This window comes from Mustela nivalis (genome assembly GCF_964662115.1).
Source record: "Mustela nivalis genome assembly, chromosome: 1".
NCBI lineage: Eukaryota > Metazoa > Chordata > Mammalia > Carnivora > Mustelidae > Mustela > Mustela nivalis.
Genome location: NC_139020.1, coordinates 203,500,962 through 203,519,546, shown reverse-complemented (window position 1 = coordinate 203,519,546; position 18,585 = coordinate 203,500,962). Strand labels below are relative to the sequence as shown.

General features: G+C 51.5%; 1 protein-coding gene across 9 annotated transcripts in view; it reads right to left on the bottom strand.

Annotated features, from left to right (window-relative positions):
• The window catches only part of EPS15L1 (epidermal growth factor receptor pathway substrate 15 like 1), a 95,138-nt gene extending 78,210 nt beyond the window's left edge, over positions 1-16,928 (bottom strand). For 6 of the 9 annotated variants that reach the window (XR_014305131.1, XM_082708503.1, XM_082708509.1 and 3 more), the window contains exon 1: positions 16,853-16,928. Coding sequence is in view for 5 of the 9 variants with exons in the window: in XM_082708503.1 (XP_082564629.1) it covers positions 16,853-16,885 (33 nt within the window). In the remaining 4 variants the exon portion in view is untranslated. Of the gene's footprint in view, positions 1-4,995; positions 5,079-12,005; positions 12,131-16,852 lie in introns of all 9 variants that reach the window. The other 3 variants (XM_082708505.1, XM_082708508.1, XM_082708507.1) reach the window with 2 other exon arrangements.
• Between the last annotated feature and the right edge of the window lie 1,657 nt (positions 16,929-18,585).

Below are 18,585 nucleotides of genomic sequence, written 5' to 3'. Positions count from 1 at the left end.
TAAAAACCAGCATTTGCTATCAGGTTGGCAGAGTCAGGAGAGGGGGAAACTCTTGGGCCCTGTGTGTGGGAAGATGACCAACTGGCTTTTCTAGAGGGCGCTGCGATACTGCACAGTTACTATGCACACCCTTGACATGCGGGTTCCACTTCATTCCTGCCAAACTCCAGCAAGAGTTTTTGTAGATAAATATAAGACTATTCTAAAATGTATAGAGACAGGCAAAGGAACCAAAATAGCTAAAACAATTTGGAAGAAGAAAAATAAAGTGGGAGGCATCAGTCTACCTGATTTCAAGTCCCGCTATAAGCAGAATGGCGGTGATGAAGGGGCAGACACACACAGCCACGGAACACAAAGGACAGCCCAGAAACAGACATACACTGGGTGAACCCAACCAACTGCTGACAGACGTGCAGGGCCATTCAGGAGGAAAGAGGCCTGCCTGGCCTACGGTGAAGCAACCGGACATCCAGAGGGAGAAAATGACCCTCAACCCAAGTCTCACACTTTCTACAAAAATTCATTCCACATGGATCACAGGCTTAAATGGAAAAACTTAAACGGAATAACACTTTTGGGAAAACAAAACAAACAAACAAACAAAAACAGAATAAAATATTCAGAAACAAGGGCTGGGGAAGGAGTTCTTAGACTTGATACCAAAAGACTGACTCATAAAAAGAAAAACTGATAAATTGGACCTCATCAAAATTAAAAAAGTTTGCTCTGTCAAAGACCCTGGGAAGATGACAAGCCAAGTCACAGAAATATTTGCAAATCACAGATCTGAGAAAGGATATGAAATATCTGAAATATACAAAGAACTCTCAAAACTCAATGGCACAAAAGCAAACAATGTGGGGGGGGGGGGCAGGGTGGTGCCTGGCTGGCTCTGTGGTAGAGCACACGACTCAGTCTTGGGGTTGTGAGTTCAAGCCCCATGATGGGCAGAGTTTGCTTATTTAAAAAAAAAAAAAAAAAAAAGGCAAATGATCAAGTGAGGACATGAGCCAAAGACATGAAGAGACATTTCACCCAAGAGGACACACAGATGGCAAGTAAGCCCATGAAAAGATGGTCAGCATACGTTAGTCATTAGGGAAATGCAAATCAGAACCACAGGGAGATGCCCCCCCACATCCATGACAATGGTGAAAATAACAAACAATGATACCAGTGAGCACACAGAGAAACTGGATAACCTGCACTTTGACCGTGTGGAGGTAAAAATGTACAGCTCTGGAGAACAGTTCAGCAGTTTCTTAAAGAGAACTAAGCCTGCAACTGTCACAAGACCCAGCAGTTGTCCTGGGCATTGATCCAGACAAATGAAGACTTGGGTTTGCATAACATCCTGTACTCACAGACCGGAAACACACCCGATGTCCTTCCACGGGGGACTGGTTACATGAACTGTGACCACCCCCCACCCTGTGGAATACCACTTGGCAATGAAAAATGCCAAGGAATGAACTAATATGCACAACAGCCTAGAAGAATTGATACTAAGTAAAAAAGACCAATCTCCACAGGTTATGTGCTGAATGACTCTATTATATAACATCACTATAATGCTGGAATTCTGGAAATGAACAGATTAGTGGGTGCCAGAGGTGAAGGAAGGCATGAGAGTGGCTAAAAGGGCCAAGAGGAAGGATCCCTGCATGGGATGGAACTGGTCTGCATCTGACTGCATTGATGTCACAGTTTTGGCTGTGATGGTGAACTACAGATTTGCCGAGTGTTACCACTACAGGAAACCCAGTGAAGACACAAGCTCTCTGCATTATTTTTCTCAACTATGTAAATTGAAATTTCTAAATTTCTAAAATTAAATTCTCAAACAACGTAAATCTGTAATTATCTCAAAATAAATTTTAAAAAGAGAGTACGAGAGACAGGAGACCTCACAATCGAATAACAAGGTTACCTCCAGAGACACTGTGGAATATGGATTGGGTATCAATGGAATAGTACTAAGGAATGATTAAATGTGTAAGGTGTTGATATGGTACCATGGGTATGTAAAGAAAAATGGTCTTCTTGTCAGAGATGCAAACTGAGATATGATTTCTGAGACTTACTTTTTTAAGATTTATTTATTTTGAGAGAGAGAGTGCGGCAAGAGCTTTCTCTTGGGGGAGAGGGGCAAAGGGAAGAGGGAGAGAATCTCAAGCAGACTCCCTGCTGAATGGGGAACCTGTCCTAGGGCTTGACCTCACAGTCCTGAGATCACAACCTAAGCCCAAATCAAGAGTTGGGACACCAAACCGACTGAGCCACCTAGGCACCTCGATTTCTGAGATTTAAAACAAAAAAACCTCAGAAATAAAAATGTACATGGCAGAGGTCAAGGGATGGTAGACAAGCACAGAGATTTGCAAAACAGTGTTTGTTTGGGTGCCCGGCTGGCTCAGTTGGTAAAGCGTACGACTCTCAATCTCAACAGCATGAGTTCAAGCCCCACGTTGGGCATGGAGCCACTTTAAAAAAAGAAAAAAAAAAAAAAAAAAAAAAGGCGCTTGTTGTAAACGGACAGTGCACACATGGGAGTTCATTAAACTCTTTCCTCTCTTTTGAGTGTGTGTAAAATCTTACATAATTCAAGACCAACATCTGATACGTTTCTGCTCTGGCAAGGATCCTAGCGGTATAAAAGCCGCTTCACGTGTGAAGAGCGATAAAAAAAAAGAGCAGCTTTGTCACTAGCAGCATCATACTTTTGACAAACAATAAAAACTAGCACTTTTTTTTTACCCTTTTTCTTTTTAAGGTTTTTACTTATTTGTCAAAGAGAGAGAGCACGTATGCACAAGCAGGAGGAATGGCAGGCAGGGGGAGAAGCAGGCTCCCTGCTGAGCAGGGAGCCCGATGTGGGGCTGGATCCCAGGATCCTGGGATCATAACCCGAGCCAAAGGCAGCTGCTTAACCGACTGAGCCACCCAGGTGCCCCCAAACTAGCACTTCTTTAACACACAATACACACCCCCTTCTGCTACTGTAAGGTCTCCCCCGGGGGGGTCTACCCCAAGGAAGTAACCAACTATGCAGGAGGTGGGGAAAGGCAAGAGCATTGTATCAGTTCATCCTGCTGGAGGGCGAGGACTATGGGTGACAGAAGAGGTTGAAAATGGGCGAGGATCCCACGCAGCAGCAAAACAGCACAAGCAGAACATTTACAATCGGGGTATGATCATCAGGTATTTGCTAAGTGCAAAGGAAGGGCCCAAACCAGCATAGATAGTGATGACCTGGCTGGTAAGCCCCCAGAGATTACATATGCACATGGACTTGAGTGTGGCAGGACGGACACCACATGCTAACACAGATTCCTACCCGTGTGTCCCCACTGCCCCCACCGTGGCTTTCTGAGTTCGCCAGTGTTCTACATTAGCACACACTGCTCTTGTAAACAAGACAGAAAAGGAAAAGAGCCATATACGAGAAGAGGGCTCTGAAGACACATGATTCTCCCTGGGGACCCAAATGACTGCCATGACAAAGGACTAGGTGAAGATGTGCACTGCCATTCAGCACAGCACACACGGCCCCCGTCCAACCCACTCAGAACTCAAGGCCTGCAGTCTCCACCTACAAGGAGAACCAAAGAGCAAGAACCACGCCTGAAAGTTCAGACACACAGTGAAGCGTCAAGGTTAGCACGACAGCCAGAGGGAGTTCAAGGCCAGGATCTACTAGACGGAATGCAGACTCAAGCTTCAGCCCTCCCAAGAGACTCCTGCTCTTGGCCCCATCTACCAGAAATGGAAATAAAAGAGAAACCAAGGTCACTTGAGGCAACCTTCCCACCCTGACATGCCACCTTGTGCAGGAGACAGGACCTGCAGGGAGTCCTGAAGGTCTCTACCCACACCTCTTAGCCTGGTGCTCCCAGCACCAAGGGAGAAGCAGAACCACACAGAGGTCAACAACGCCACCAGATAGATGTGGATTCAAGTTCCATCCAGGGAGCCTGGGGTGTCTCAGTTGGTTAAGCAAATGCCTTCAGCTCAGGTCATGATCCCAGAGTTCTGGGATCTAGTCCCACGTTGGGCTCCCAGCTCCGCAGGGCGTCTGCTTCTCCCTCTGAACTTCTACCCTCTCATGCTCTTACTCACTCTCTCTCTCTCAGATAAATAAAATCTTTTATAAAAAAATAAAATGAAATAAAGTCCCACCCCACCACTAGAGTACTGTGCAACCCTGGGGAAGGTGAGCAGCCTCTCTGTGCCTCGGTTTCCTCATTTGGGAAATAGGGATGAGCATTCCCACCACCAGAGACGGGCACGGGTTGAGCAGTCCTCCAATCCTGGCTGTTTACAGTCCCATTCTCCTCCTAGTCCTCTCCTTCCACCGGCTCCCATGTGAAAATGTATCCCATGCCTAGAAAGGTCCCCCAGCCCACTGCACTTCAAACTACTGACCTCCCACCTACTCTTCACAGAAAACTTCCCGAAAAAGTGTCTGCACTTGGGTCTTGGAAATTCATTCATTCACTCATTCAACAAACACACGTTAAGTCCACACAATGAGGCGGAATCCAGGATATAACAGGGTGTGAGACAGAACTCTAGGGCTCAAGACGAGGAGACCGGGCAGGCCAAGTGAGCGCATGACTACAGTACAAGGTGCCATGGGATATGAAGACGAAGACAGCAGGAGGCTCTGCCGAAGCCTCCAGAGCCTGAGCCAGGGGTCAGGGATGGGCACAGTGAACTCTGGGGCAGAGGGGGGTGGCAGGGACTTGGGGCCCTTCAGCACAGTTTCAGCCAGCCAGGAAGGAGGGACACAGTGAGGTAAGAGGGTCTGCGCCCACCCAGCTGAGAAGCCTGGAACGTGATCCCCGCGGCGACCTGAGCAGATGTGCACATGACCAGTGACCTGAATATGCATTTAGCTATGCGGAGTGGGAGACCGGGGAGACGCCAGTAAGCCTCCAGGAGAATGAGGCCACTCACTGTGCGCAAACACAAAGAAAGGGGGCTGTTCACCTTTAAACGTGTTTCTCTGACGTGGAGGCGGAAATCTCATTCCCATTCAAGCAGTTTCTACCGAGTTGTGCGGAGCTCCGAGTCTGGAGGAGAAAGTCATTACACATGACAATGCACATGGAGGGCTGCCAAGTGCTGGGAGGAAGAGACAGGGGTGGCGGGGAGACTCGGCACCCCAGACACACTCCTGTGAGGGCGGAGACACCACCGCAGCCCCAGCTGAGCCTGCCCAAAGGGATATGAGACAAGCATGCCTAGAAGTACCCCCCTCACTGAAGCTCTGGGGACAGACAGGTCTGCAACACCACTGGTGGGGACACACCAAGGGGGCGGGGTCCTGTAGGGAACAGGTGATGGGCATGTAGGGAGGGGCACGGGGTTGAGTGCAGCCACACAGAGGGCAGGTAGATGGGTCTGGGAAGGGTCAGACAACAGGGAGCTCAGAAAGTCTGAGCACAGCAGGGCGCAGATTCTAGCCTGATCTCCCACAAATGCCGCTCAAGATCAAAAGAGGCCCTGGCCTCCCCAGAGCCCCTGTGGCTATCGCTCCTCCCAGCCTCTCAGAGAACAGCCCCCAGCCATTCTGTCCTTCCTTTCTCCGCACAGTAGACCAGGCCCTGAACAGACCCACAGGGGGACAACTCAGCAGCAGGGGCCCCTAAGCAGCAGGGCACCGACCACCTTCCTTGAGAATGACCATTTCTCACAGTGCCCCCAACTTGCCCTAAGTGTGCCCTGAATCTTCCCAAAATTCCTTTCCTAGATCAGTCACCCAGGGGTTCCAACGTCTCTGCCATGTGCTGAGCCCCTGCCCAATATTTCACCATCCCTTATGCGGGCACGCTGCCCAGGACTCAGGGATCCCCAGGCCGATCGGGTCAGCAGCTCTCCATGCCCCTCCCCTGTTCTCTGAGGGTGGCCTCATCAGCCTCCCGGCACCCACTGCTCCTCTATAGAGCCTGGGTCCTCTAGGCACCAGGGACTCAGCAGGCTTCCGGATTCCATGGTGAGCAAAAGACACTCACCACTACTAAGGAGGGGCTTCGTGCTCTGCTCAGGGAAGAAATACAGAAGAGCAGCCCTGCTGAGAGGAGCAGGGAAAGGAAGTCACATGGTCAGTCCCTTGCTCGGAAAAGACTGTATGGCGAAGAGTGCAACGTTCAAGCCTCAGCCTGGCTCTTGAGGTGCCCCACAGCCATCCCCTGCCCCTGCTGGGCTAATTTCACTACTCCTTCCCTCTCCACCACACACGCATTCACCGGGACAGAGACACTTGCACACGCTCACGAGCACACAGTGCTCTATCCCTGCTCTCCCTCCTGCTCTGGCAGATTCTCTACACACTGTGCACTGTACGCTCCTTGTCTGGGCACAAATCAGTCCCTATGCCTGAAATGGGCGGGGCGGGGGGGGGGGCTGTGCCCACCAAGGCCAATTACCTCCCAGGCCCACAACTGACTCCCCAACTTTAAAAACCTCCCCGAATTCCCCACAACTGAAATGACTCTCTCTCTCCTCCACATTCCCATAGCCCCAATGGGACATTTCTTCATGTCCAAATTTTGTCAAGGCTACTCTCATGCCTGGGGTCCCCTCCTTCCTATATTTTTAATTCTGGGAGTAGGGGGTGAGACAGAAGTCTCACATTTATTCTACTTCTTACAATGCTGGCTCCGTAAGCAGGCCTTCCATAAACTTTTTTTTTTTTAATAAACTTGTATCCTTGTTTGTTTGTTTACAGAATAGGTAAGATTTTGATGGAGCCTCAGGAGGGAGTGGGTGAGACGGCTGCAGAGAGGCTGATGCTTAGGTCGACACAGCTCTGCCACTCAGCAGCAGAGTGAAGACAAGCTACAATGCCTCCCACGGCCTAAGTTCCCCAGCCAAGGAATGGGACTAATACAGTGCCGGCCCTGAGGATTACTTTAGGTGCCGGTAAAGCACTGCCTATAACTCCAAAATGCGACCGTCTCCATTACTGCCCTTCTTACTGCTGTCACAGAGACAGAGGAGCTGGCTTTATTTACAGAGAATCATGGGGGCTGGGAAGGGAAGTCAGGCAAGGCTACTAATCAGGGCCTGTTTGGCAAGCATCAGATCACAGTCCTGACAGCTCGCCACACCAAATGGTCTTTGCCAAAAAATGAGAAAATGCTTTACCAAATGTTGGCTACACTGCAGTACGTATTGTACTCATTTTCGCGTTCAACTAGTTGGCTGAGTCGCTCCCAACAGTCCTTTACTAGTTCGCAGTCTTACTTATTTTCTTTTAAATAGGCAATCGCACACACAGCAGGTTAAGTGCTTAGTAGCTGTGAATTAAAGGATAATTCCCAGGGGCTAAAAGGCAAAATTAAGTCAAGAGGCCGAATGCCAATAGGACCAGCTTGGCATGTAAGGAAACCCCGATCCCCTGGGGTCGTGTGTGGGTGAGAAACAACAACACCAACCCGCAGGCACTCAGCAACAGCGGCTGCTCCGCCCCTGCAGAGTCCTCTTCTCCGCAGAGAAAGTGTCCCCAGTAGACACAGGGGTCTGATACTGCAGGCCCAGAGACCGTTCAGGGTCTTGATCAAGAAAACTCCCAACAGAAGAAAGGTTCTTCACAACACACATCCAAGTCTGCCGGGTCGGGGCACCTCCAGCCACAAACAGTGCCGTTTCTAGGGTGCCAGCGAATTTAGAGGGCGAATCCATGCCCAAACTTCCCAGTCCTGGCTTAACAATCTCCGTGAGGACCTCACCCTCAACAGGCCTGTTCTCTCTCCCTCTTTTTTCCCTGTTTATTCTTTGCTCCTTTAAAAGCAGTCCAAAAGAAGATCGTTTCCTTTTCCCACTGGGTACGTAAAACTGAAAACATCCGTTGTGGATTAAGAAAAGCCAATTTTCTGTGGCTCGACAGGCATGCTTGTTCCTGTTACTAGTAAATCAGAGAAGCCCTCTCCAAACCTCACAGCACAAGTAAAGAGACTTGGGGAGCCCTGCAAAAGGGTGGGGGTCTGGCTGTCAGCATGCTGGCCCTCAAGGACTCCCTCACCAGTGCCCTGGATGCCTGCTTCTCCACCCAGGAGACAGAACATTTCCACTCATTGACTACCGGCAGCTAGAGAGACTGCTCCTGGCTGCTCTCTGGAGCATGCAGCCACTGCCTGCCCGCAGCAGGGGCTCGGGACACAGCAGAGACAGAGCTGCTCCTGTCCTCCCAGGAGCCCATGGTGTGGTATCCACAGCAGAGAACACGGCCATTGGAACTGCAATCTGACCCAAGCTCCCCAGTTCCCTGGGAGGCCTGAGACCTTTGATTTTAGCACTGTCCTCCTCAGTTTCCTTGTTCAGAAACGAGCTCAGGGACAGCGACAATGACACTTTCTTAATGGGAAGTCAGTGGTGAATGGGCACAAAGTGAGTGTCCAACCTCCCTCCTTTCTTCTGTGTAAGACTTACAGCCCAAATCTCTCCCCAGCACCTGGGTTAGCAGCGTCAGGGAAGGGGGCTCCCACGGGACGGGAGGGAGTGCTGAGCAGCCAGTCCGAAAGGCTGCAAGCACCTGCTTCTCCAGTCTTGCTGGAACAGAAGAGGGAAAAGAGGCAGGAAGACCCAGTCCCCCTGCTGGCACTCTCATTTCCAAGCCAGCGGAGGCAATTCATTCCACTTCTGCAGGCTGCCACCCGACCTCCCCCAGGTGTTGTCCTTGCGCTCCTACTTATCTGTACCTGGGAGCCCAGCTCCAGCTGTGCCATCTGAAGGCCAGGGGCTCAGTTTTTTTCTTCTTGGTCCCAGACCAGCATGGGGTAGGTGCTCAGGGCACGGTACCTGATGCTGCCCCCAGGAGCTAGGCTACTTCTCAACTGCTCCTAAATGTGGGCTCCCACCAGGCCTGGAGGACCCGCTGCAAGGTGACAGGTCTTGTCTCACCCGACCCAACCACCCACCTGGCACCGCCCAGGAAGGCTGGTCTTGCTTGCCCTGCTGGCTGGACTGACCGCACCTGCCTCCTTTCCAAACTCAGAAGGCTGCCCTGCACAAATAACCATCCCACACGCTCCTTCACTCCTCCGATCACCAACCCCTTCTGCTCTTCTGGAAATGACCTCAGGCCAGGCTGCTCTTTCTCACTGCATGCCAACATCACAACAAATGTCTCTGAGCTAGTCCCCGGCTCTGCCCATTCTCTGTGTAAGCATTCAGATCTGGACGTGTCACTCCACTCCCCGAGAACCTGCCACAGCTCCTCCCTGCCTCACATACTGTGCACTGGCCCTACCATTCTGCCATTCAGAGGACAGAGGATTACTGAGTACCTGAGGAACAAGGATGAACTAAAACAGACCTCTGTGGACCTACTCTATGTGGTGGGGGAGACTGACCATCAATTTAATAATCCCACCAACAGAAAATTACAGACCAGCATGTGGAAAAGTACAGAATATTCCCACAGGCAACAACAGAGAAGTGGGCCAACCTGTCAGGGAAGGCTTTACCCGAGGAAGTGATGTGCCAGCTGAGATATGAAAAGGAGTAGAGGTTAACCCAGAAATAAAGTGGGCGGGGGGGAGAACATCCCAGAAAGGGGGCAATAAAAAGCATGTGCAAAGGCCCTGAGGCAAGAGGGAATGTCACCTGAGCAAGCAACTGAAAGAAAGGCCCAGGGGCTGGGGCACATGGGTACCTCAGACAGTTAAGTATCTGCCTTCATGTAGGTCATGAGGATGGGATCGAGTCCCACATCAGGCTCCCTGCTCAGCAAGGAGTTTGCTTCTCTGTCTCCCTCTGCCCCTACTCATGTGCATGCTCACCTCATGTGCATGCTCACCTCTCAAATAAATAAAATCTTTTAAAAAACAAACAAACAAACAAAAAGGGCCCAGGGGCCGCAGGGCAGAGCAAACAGGGAAGGCAGAACTGAGAAGCAAGGGATGCAGGTGAGCAACACACTGGATGGGGCAGAAGCCAGTTTCCAGTCTGCAGACAGTGCCGGTCAGCCTTCCTGGCACCACCCTTCCCAGCTTTCCACCCATGTATACAAAAGGAGAAATAACTTTGTGTCAGCCGATCTGAAATGTAATCAGTAAATCGGCTCTGCCATCAAGAGTACAGCAATCCCACCCAGAAGGCAGGGCCAGACGGAAGTCTAAGGACATGGCTGTTTGTGGTCATCTACAACCTCTACTTCCCTCTAGCAGCTTGTGACAGTGAGGGCTGGGCCTACAACGACGACGGACAGAGCATTCTAAGCTGGAGCAGCCCTCTGGGCCACCCAGCAGGCAGGTCTCCTTCCCACTACCCCTCCCACCACCACCAGCAGCGGCCACTCTCTAGGCAAGCAGACACCCTGTCAGTCCCTTTTGTCTCAGGCCAATCTGTAGGCCAGGCACAAACTGTGTCCCATTTACCAAACGACCTTCTTCCTTTAATCCCTAAGTCACCCTAGTTAAAAGAAGGCTATGGACCCCAGGGTCCCCAGCCCTGGCCTCACATTTAGGCCCTTTGAGCTGGAATTCCAGTGTCTTGGCTTCTGTTTATTCTGCTTTGCCTGTCTGAGAAAGCATTCCTTCCTCTCTTCCCAGCCTCCCACATCCCAGCCGAAATGCCCCTTCTCCACGCAGCCCTCTCCCAAGTGGAAGCAAGTTATCCAGCCCTCATGCAGTTCAGACCACCCAGGGCCTGCGCCTCCACCATGGCCTGGACCAAGCCACCCTCCTCATGGCTGGGCATGGCTCACTCATTGCCGCATCAGCCATGAAGCACCAAACACCCACTCGAGCAGGGGAACCTATAAAGACAGTAAGGCAACTTCTGTTTCTCCCGTGACTTTCCAGAAAGAGGAGATTAAAACAGTAAAATAAGAATTTAAACAAGTGATCTTCTCTCCATCAGACCAGTATCTAGAGGTTAGGTGGCACAACCACTGTTTAAAACCAAATGAGATCTCACACTATTGTATGCTTGGCAGTTAAAAAAAAAAAAATCAAAAGGGGTGCCTGGGTGACTCAGTTAAGCATCCACCTTTTGATTTCAGCTCAGGTCTTGAACTCAAGTGAGTTCAAGCCTGCACTGGGCTCCATGCTGGGCATGGAGCCTACTTAAAAAATAAAACAAACAGAACCTACAAGGCAACACAGAGCCCCCGGCCTGCTTTAGATAGGCAGTGTCAGCGAGCTTGCTGGCTGTGACCTATCATAGGCCTCTGGCCCTCAGTTAACCCCTTCATAAAGTGAGGCTATGACTGACCAGGATGGCCCAGGAGGATACGGCGAGCAATGCAAAATGCCTTTCCTACTCAGTCCGTGGCTCCTGAGGCCTCCCCAACCTCACACATGGGACCATAAACTCCACTTCACTTCTCACCGCCAAGATCACTTTGCCCTGGGACACACCACGTATCTGCTCATTTCCTTCCATCTGTGCCCCGCTCTTGAGAACCTTGGCTCCATGGGACGGGGCTGTCTTCAGGTTCACTGCTACATCCCACTACCCGGGAGGAGAGAGAGAAGATGCCTAATACAGGTCTGCTGAACGAACGGTGTGCACGGGGTGTGGACCCTCCGCTGTCAGGAGGCAGATACGGGATACAGAGTTACTCCCAATTTGCACATGGAGAAACGGAGAGACAGAAAATACCGAACAGCTGAGGCCACTGAAAGGACATCTGGGGACCCTAACATTGAAAAAACATACCCTGAACGGACCTCAAATGATAATGGGGTGGGGGAGGCATCTTTGAGGAAGAATGTGGAGTAGTTTGCCAAGAGGACATTGGCTGCTCAGGTGAAGTCTGAGTGGGGAGACCCTGAGAGCACCCCCTGCGTGGCTGTGGAGATGCCTCTCATTGGGGTGGTGGCAGTCGTGTCTGTCCGTCAGCATAATAACGTGAAGGGGCCTGAGGCACCAGAGAGCAGACACTCAGCTCTTGGATACCGTCTGATCAAAGACAGTTCACTTCCCAGATCAGTTGATCAAGTGAAGAACCAGGCATGGGAAAGTTGCTTTAAAGTTCAAAATTGGGGCACCTGAATGGCTCAGTTGGTTAAGCATCTGCCTTCGGCTCAGGTCATGATCTCAGGGTCCTGGGATCCGGCCCCACGTTGGGCTCTCAGCTCAGCGGGGAGTCTGCTTCTCCCTCTCCCTTTGTGCTCTAATAAAAATAAATAAAAATCTTTAAAAAATAATAATAAAGTTCAAAATGGGGCGGAGGGAGCAAAATTTACATGTTCTTGCTTAACTGGGAGCTACTCAGTCCACAAACCAGACCAATGCACCTCAATAACATAAAGAGCCAGGGAATTCTGGATCTTACAGGGTAGGGCCAGTCTTTACCCTAAAACCTGACTCTCACTCACCAACTTATACCACATCAACATTAGCATTCTTTTTTTTTTTTTTTTTAAGATTTTATTTACTTGACAGAGAGAGAGAGAGCACAAGTAAGCAGAGCGGCAGGCAGAGGAAGAGAGAAGCAGGCTCTCTGCTGAGCAGGGAACCTTATGTGGGGCTCAATCCCAGGCCCGTCGAATCATGACTTGAGCTGAAGGCAGACGCTTAACCAACTGAGCCACCCAGGCGCCCCTACCATTAGCATTCTAGTAAGACAGAGCAAGTAGCAATTATTTTAGAGAAAAAAACAAGGGACGAAAGGACAAACAAGTGCTCCAAGCACTTGACATTCACTGCAGACACGTTCACCGGGTGTTGTTCCGGGCGAGGCGCCCAGCAGGCTGCCTGGAAGAGGGGAAAGAGCAGGGCTCTGCAGGCGGACGGATGTGGGGTCAACCCACTCACTACGGAACTTCGACAAGTGACTTAAATCTCTGTGGGTTTCAGTCTCCCGTTTGCAAAGTGGGAATAAAAACCTTAGAACCTGGGACTCATTAAAAAGACGATGTATCTCAAGTGCGCCGGCAGAGGAAGCCGGTGACAAAGGAGGAGGATCCCAGTGGCAAGGGGGAGGGGACGGAACTCCCTGGGCACAGGGCACTCTCTTCATCAATGAGCCCAGTGCTTTCCATGTGCTTCCTGGGACAAGGGCCACACAAGGGACCCACAGAAGGGACAGGAGGGAGAATTGTCATTGAGGTGGGACTGAGGGAGGACACCACCAAGGAAGCCCTCTGAGAGTGGCCTCCAGTGGGCAGGAGGTAGGGTAGGCTGCAGCAGGAGATCACAGCATGAGGTGGAGGGATGTGGTGGGGAACACTGGGCAGAGCAGGGGCTTACATGGAAATGGTGGCAGCGTGGGAGAGCAAGCAGGCAAGGTCAGGAGGACAGGCCCAGGGGGCGTGGGAATGCTGAACCAGGAGCAGTCAAGCTGGACATAGGGAGCGGAGTGAAATGGGGAGCAGCTGGAGGTTTCTGGAGGGGGGGGCGGGGGGTGGTTGTGCAGAATGAACTATGAGGAAGAGGCTAAGCAGGAAGGAGGACAGCCCCTGCCCTGTGAACCTGTGGATGTGGTAAGGAGGTGGCCAATTCCAGCAGGCAGCCATCAGGGGTGGAATAGGGGGCTGGTAAGGGAGAAACAGGAGGCTGGACTCCAGAAGGGTCTCAGTGAGGGAAGGGCACACTCTGTGGGGAGACCCTACGATGGAAGGAGACAGAGAGAAAGAAGACAGAGTGAAGGCCAGCTGGTGGGTTACAATGACCAGTGCTGTGGGGTTCAAGGACAACTAACGATAGGCCACTGGGGATAAGGACGGCATGGTGACCAATAACTTACGAGACCACATGGTACAAAGCAGGTGAGGGAAACAGGTGAATTTCTGAGAAACAGAAATCACTGAGACACCAATGGAGGGAAAAATCAACCCTAGACTCCTGACTCTTCAAATGGGCAAGATTTGTATTCAGGGTCAGAAGAGACCGTACAGGGAAAGAGGTGCCATAGATACTGGGGAGCACGGAGCAGATCAGGAAAGATGCTGAAAAGTGCTGGAGACAGAGGGGAAACATGCTGTCCCACTCCCCTCTGCAAACCTGCTGGCAACCGCTTTATTCACCTTAAATGGGTCATCCATGTTCCAAGTGCACCCCACACCTCAGTCCAACCAGAACACAGCCTCATGCTCTGGGGGCTCCATGACTGCCCCCAACCAGATATCATCCTGGAATCATATCCACGCTTCCCGGTAATAATCTGTGAACCCGTGTGATCTCAGCTAGACTGAAAACACCTGGAAGGGCTCTGCCTCTCACCCAGCTCCATAGGAACACCTGGTGCCAAACTTCACATAAGAATAATATAGTGAAATGTTGCCATAACTACGTAAAGGAAGAAAACCTGGTTTCTTTCAACAAGCATAGAAATGAACACAAAAAACAGAAGTGAGCAACCTAAAGTTGTCACAGGCTCCTGGCTATCAGTCTCTTGCAACTCCTCCTTCAATTTTGCTCCCACCCCTAGCCCTATCCCGCACGTAGGGAAGAGCCACCTGTAAATGGCACTGGTAGGTGTAACTCGCTGGTTCCTGCTTCATGAGTTTACTTGATGCCTCCTGGGTGCTGGTCATAGGAGCAAGAGTTTGCACCTGCTCTGACTGGGTGCCTGGTCTCACGCAGAAACAGACATCTGCAGACCATGAATGGTGCTGAGGGGTGTGTGGAGGAGACACATTGCCAGTGGCATGGAAGAGGGGGCCCCACGTAGGACAAGTGATCAGCAAAGGCCTCTGGGAAGGAATGACATCTGAGCTAACACCTGAAGAAGGCAAAAGAACCAGGTACCAAAAGCACAAAGGGAAGAAACAGGGAAGAGAACTTCAGGAGGAGCAGCCAGTAGGGACACCCCGAGGACAGAGAAAGTTTGGACTATGGGAGGAGCAGAAAATCAGCAAGTATGGCTGTAGCGTGGGTACCGGGGAAACCATGAGGCAGGAGAGGGCAGGCAGGCACCAGACCAGCAAGGCTTCCTGAGAAGGAACCGGGATTTTTATTTCAAAAGGTGCTGAGCAGGGGCGCCTGGGTGGCTCAGTTGGTTAAAGCCTCTGCCTTCGGCTCAGGTCATGATCCCAGAGTCCTGGAATCGAGCCCCGCATCAGGCTCTCTGCTCAGCTGGGAGCCTGCTTCCTCCTCTTTGTCTGCCTCTCTGCCTACTTGTGATCTCTCTCTGTCAAATAAATAAAATTAAAAAAAAAAAAAAAGGTGCTGAGCAGATGAATCACACGACCCAATTTATGTTTTCATACCTTAACAAACAGTGGCAAACCACTGCCTTCCTCCAAAGCTAATCCTTCATCAGTAAAATAAGAATTCCCCTCTCCTTGTTGTGTGCATAAGCGCCAAGGTGGTAGAAAGCACTAAAACTCTAAAGCACTCAATAAACATTAGCCAATGTCATCATCAAAGTTCAGATAAGGGCTACTGTCAAAATTTTGTAAGTTTTAAAAAGATTCCCCCCCAAACCCAGCAGCACTTTCTCATTAAGTGAGCCTAAGTGAGTTTCACCACCACCCCCCACACACACACACACACAAACACACCCTAAACTGTAGCAACTGGCTATTAGCAATAATACCCACGTCTGCATGGCACCTAGTTTATACAGCACTTTTGTATCTTTGGAAGAACATGTTAATTAATAACCACTGGTCTTTAATACTTTTAATTTAGTGACAGTGTAACAAACTGGCTAGTTCTTGTTAGATTTACCAGGTATGCATGTCTCTCTCCTTGGAACAGCTGGCCAGTCATGCCAACCTGCCTATCCACTCTCTTAAGGTTTAGCATTCTTACTGCTGAGGTCTACATTCCCATATGTCCCAATCTTCCAGAGAATTAAGTGACGATAGTAATTACAGTATCACAGAGTGCTCTCATATGCCAGGCACTGTTCTAAGTGCTTTCACATGCTTAATCTTCACACTTTCCTAATTTTTTTTTTTTATATTCCCATTTTCCAAATGAGTTCTAAGCACCTTACCCAAGGACACTAAGAAGAATGATACAGCCAAGAACTAAACACAAGATGATATGACCCTGTGTTCTCACTCTTAATCCCAACTCTGCTAGATAATTCAGACAAAACGTCTATAATATTGTGCTTGGTACAACGTAGATAGGTATTCAGTCAATAACAGCAGCTGTTATTAGCAGGGCACAAATAGTTTCTAGCTCCCATGAGAGTGTCACCTCCGAGAGAGCAGCGACCTTGTCTGGGCCACGGCTGCGCTCCTAGCACCTGGACCAAAGCACATTTGACGGATAAATGAATGAACGTCCCTCCCAGAAAGCAGGGCTGCCTGCGCAAGGCTCTTTTTTGCACGTATGTGTGGCGCCACTGTTACTGCCCCTTAGTAAGACCACCAGGCGTATTTGAGGGCACAGACATGACCCAGAGACGTGCGATCTCCCCTTTCTCGATTCAAGGGTGGCGGCAACAGCTCCCAAGGAATTGAGGGATGAGTCCAGGATCGCACTGCTGAAGGATCCTGGCTCTGGCAGGGCTCTGCCTTCGCCGGGGGGACTGGGACCCGGCAGGAAACAAAGACTCGCGGGGCCGACGCACCGGCAGAAATGATCACTCCCCTCGCCCACCTCTTCGAATGAGAGCCCAGTGCCACCGCGCATCGCCCGGCCTGGGAGCGGCGGCGAAGGCCGGGCGTGGAGCCGTGGCTGGGCTCCGGACTGTGCAGACACAAGCAGCGACCCCGCTTGTACACCGCCCGCAGAGGGTCGTCAGGGCGCGGGAGGCCGCGAGCCGGGCCGGCCTGTCACCTTCAGGACCGCCCGCCCACTAGCCCGCCCTCCGCGGGGGCCGCTCAGCGCGAGCCGCCGCTGCCCGGCTGGGCCTCCCTGCACAGCCGCCTCACCGCAGTGTCCACCTCGCGCCCCGCGCCCTGGCGCTGCACCTCCGCCCGCCGGCCCGTACCTGCTGAGAGAGCGGGATGAGCGGGGCCGCCATCTTCCCGCGGACTCGGGTTCCGAGCGCCGGGGAGACGGGGGCGGGGCCGCGCGTGCGCACGGGTGCGGGGGGGGGCGGTGCGCGCGCAGCGGAGTCCGGGCGAGGGCAGGGCTGAGGTAGTGATGCGCACGCGCAACTCAACCTAAAGGGGCGGGGTCGAGGGCGGGGCCGTGCTCACCTAGCCGTGGCCGAGAGGGGGCGGGGCCGGGGAGGAGGGCATGCCTCCGAGTGTGCGCCAAGCTTCTCTGCCCCTTTTCCACCCGGGCTCGCCTTCCTCGCGGGCACCTGGCGGAATGACAGCAAATCATTCCTGGCAAACACCTGTGGGGGGTTATTTCCCACCCCGCAGAGGGTCAGGAACCTCGCCGTGCTCAGCAACGCTCCCTGTTTCTAGGATAGGGTGCGTGTTGTTGTGGGGGGGCGGTGGCTGGCGGGTGCTTATGTCTGCCACTTTCTAGCAGGGTGACCTTGGCAAGTCACTTATGTACTTTCTCTGAACCCCCAGTCCCCTTCTGAGAAGAGGGATGGTAACATGGTTTGCTGTCCTCCACATCTCACACTATGCCTGGCCCAGAACAGGTGCCTGATGTGTTTGCTGGAGAACGGGTACCGGAGGGGGCTTTTATTTCTTTAGACGTCTTATCATCCATTGGCTAGTTCCACACACTCATCTGTGGCCAGTTTCCACTAACGGGGCGAGGAAGAACGGTCCAGCCAGGCAGCTGACCACAGTGGCACAAGGTTTTCTTGGGGCAAGTGGGCCTCCTTTACCTGGTCTCCTGTGATGGACACATACAGAGTCTGGCCAGGAGCCCTGCCCCAGGCAGGCAAGCTAGAAGGCCATGTGATTTCAGGGGTGGGCACAGCTTCCAGTTCATGTCTTCCATTTTGCAGTCAAACTGCTGCTGGTCTCATGAGACACCCCAGAACCAAGAGCAACAAGATAAGACCATGTATCATCTGGTCTGGTCTTGGACCGTTTTGACGTCTGAGCTCCAAGTTTTCAGTCTGGTTATGCCTCCTTCACCCCTCAGTTCCCTGTAAAAAAAAGTAAGGGGAAGCCACCAGAGGGTTTTGAACATGATCAGATTTGTGTCCTATGATGGCAACTCTCGATGCAGCAGGCCAAGTAGTCTGAGCACCGATGGATGGACAGGAGTGGGCCGGCTGGAAAACCGGAACGGTGGTCCACATGCGGAGATGGAGGTTTTTAGCTTTCTTGCATGCTTTATCCATCTGTGTTCCACAAGGCAAAGTCAAGTCATTCTTAGATATCCAGCTGAGGACATTTGATATAGAAGAATGAGTATGAAAGTATGGCAAAAACAGAACAGGAATATACGGTTACCTAAAGATTAGTAACTGTAGGTAACTGCTAGCCCTTCTAGGGCTAAAGGCCAAAAGGGGAAAAGGTGTTACCCAAAATCCATCATCACTGGGCCCTGAGCGGGAACTCAGATGTCCACTCTCAGCAGCCACTACTGTTTTGCCATCACGCAAGTCCCTGCTGTTTTTCTCACCACTGTCTAAGGGGCCACTGGAAACCTGAAAAAATGGCTACTCCTCTCTGCCTGCCTTCCCATTTCTGACAGAACGTGATGGAAAACCAATGGGTAAGGGTGTCTGTAAAATGTTATATACAAGCTTCCAGCCTTAGTGTCAGAGCCTACAGAGGCAATGACCACGGAGACCCTCCTGCA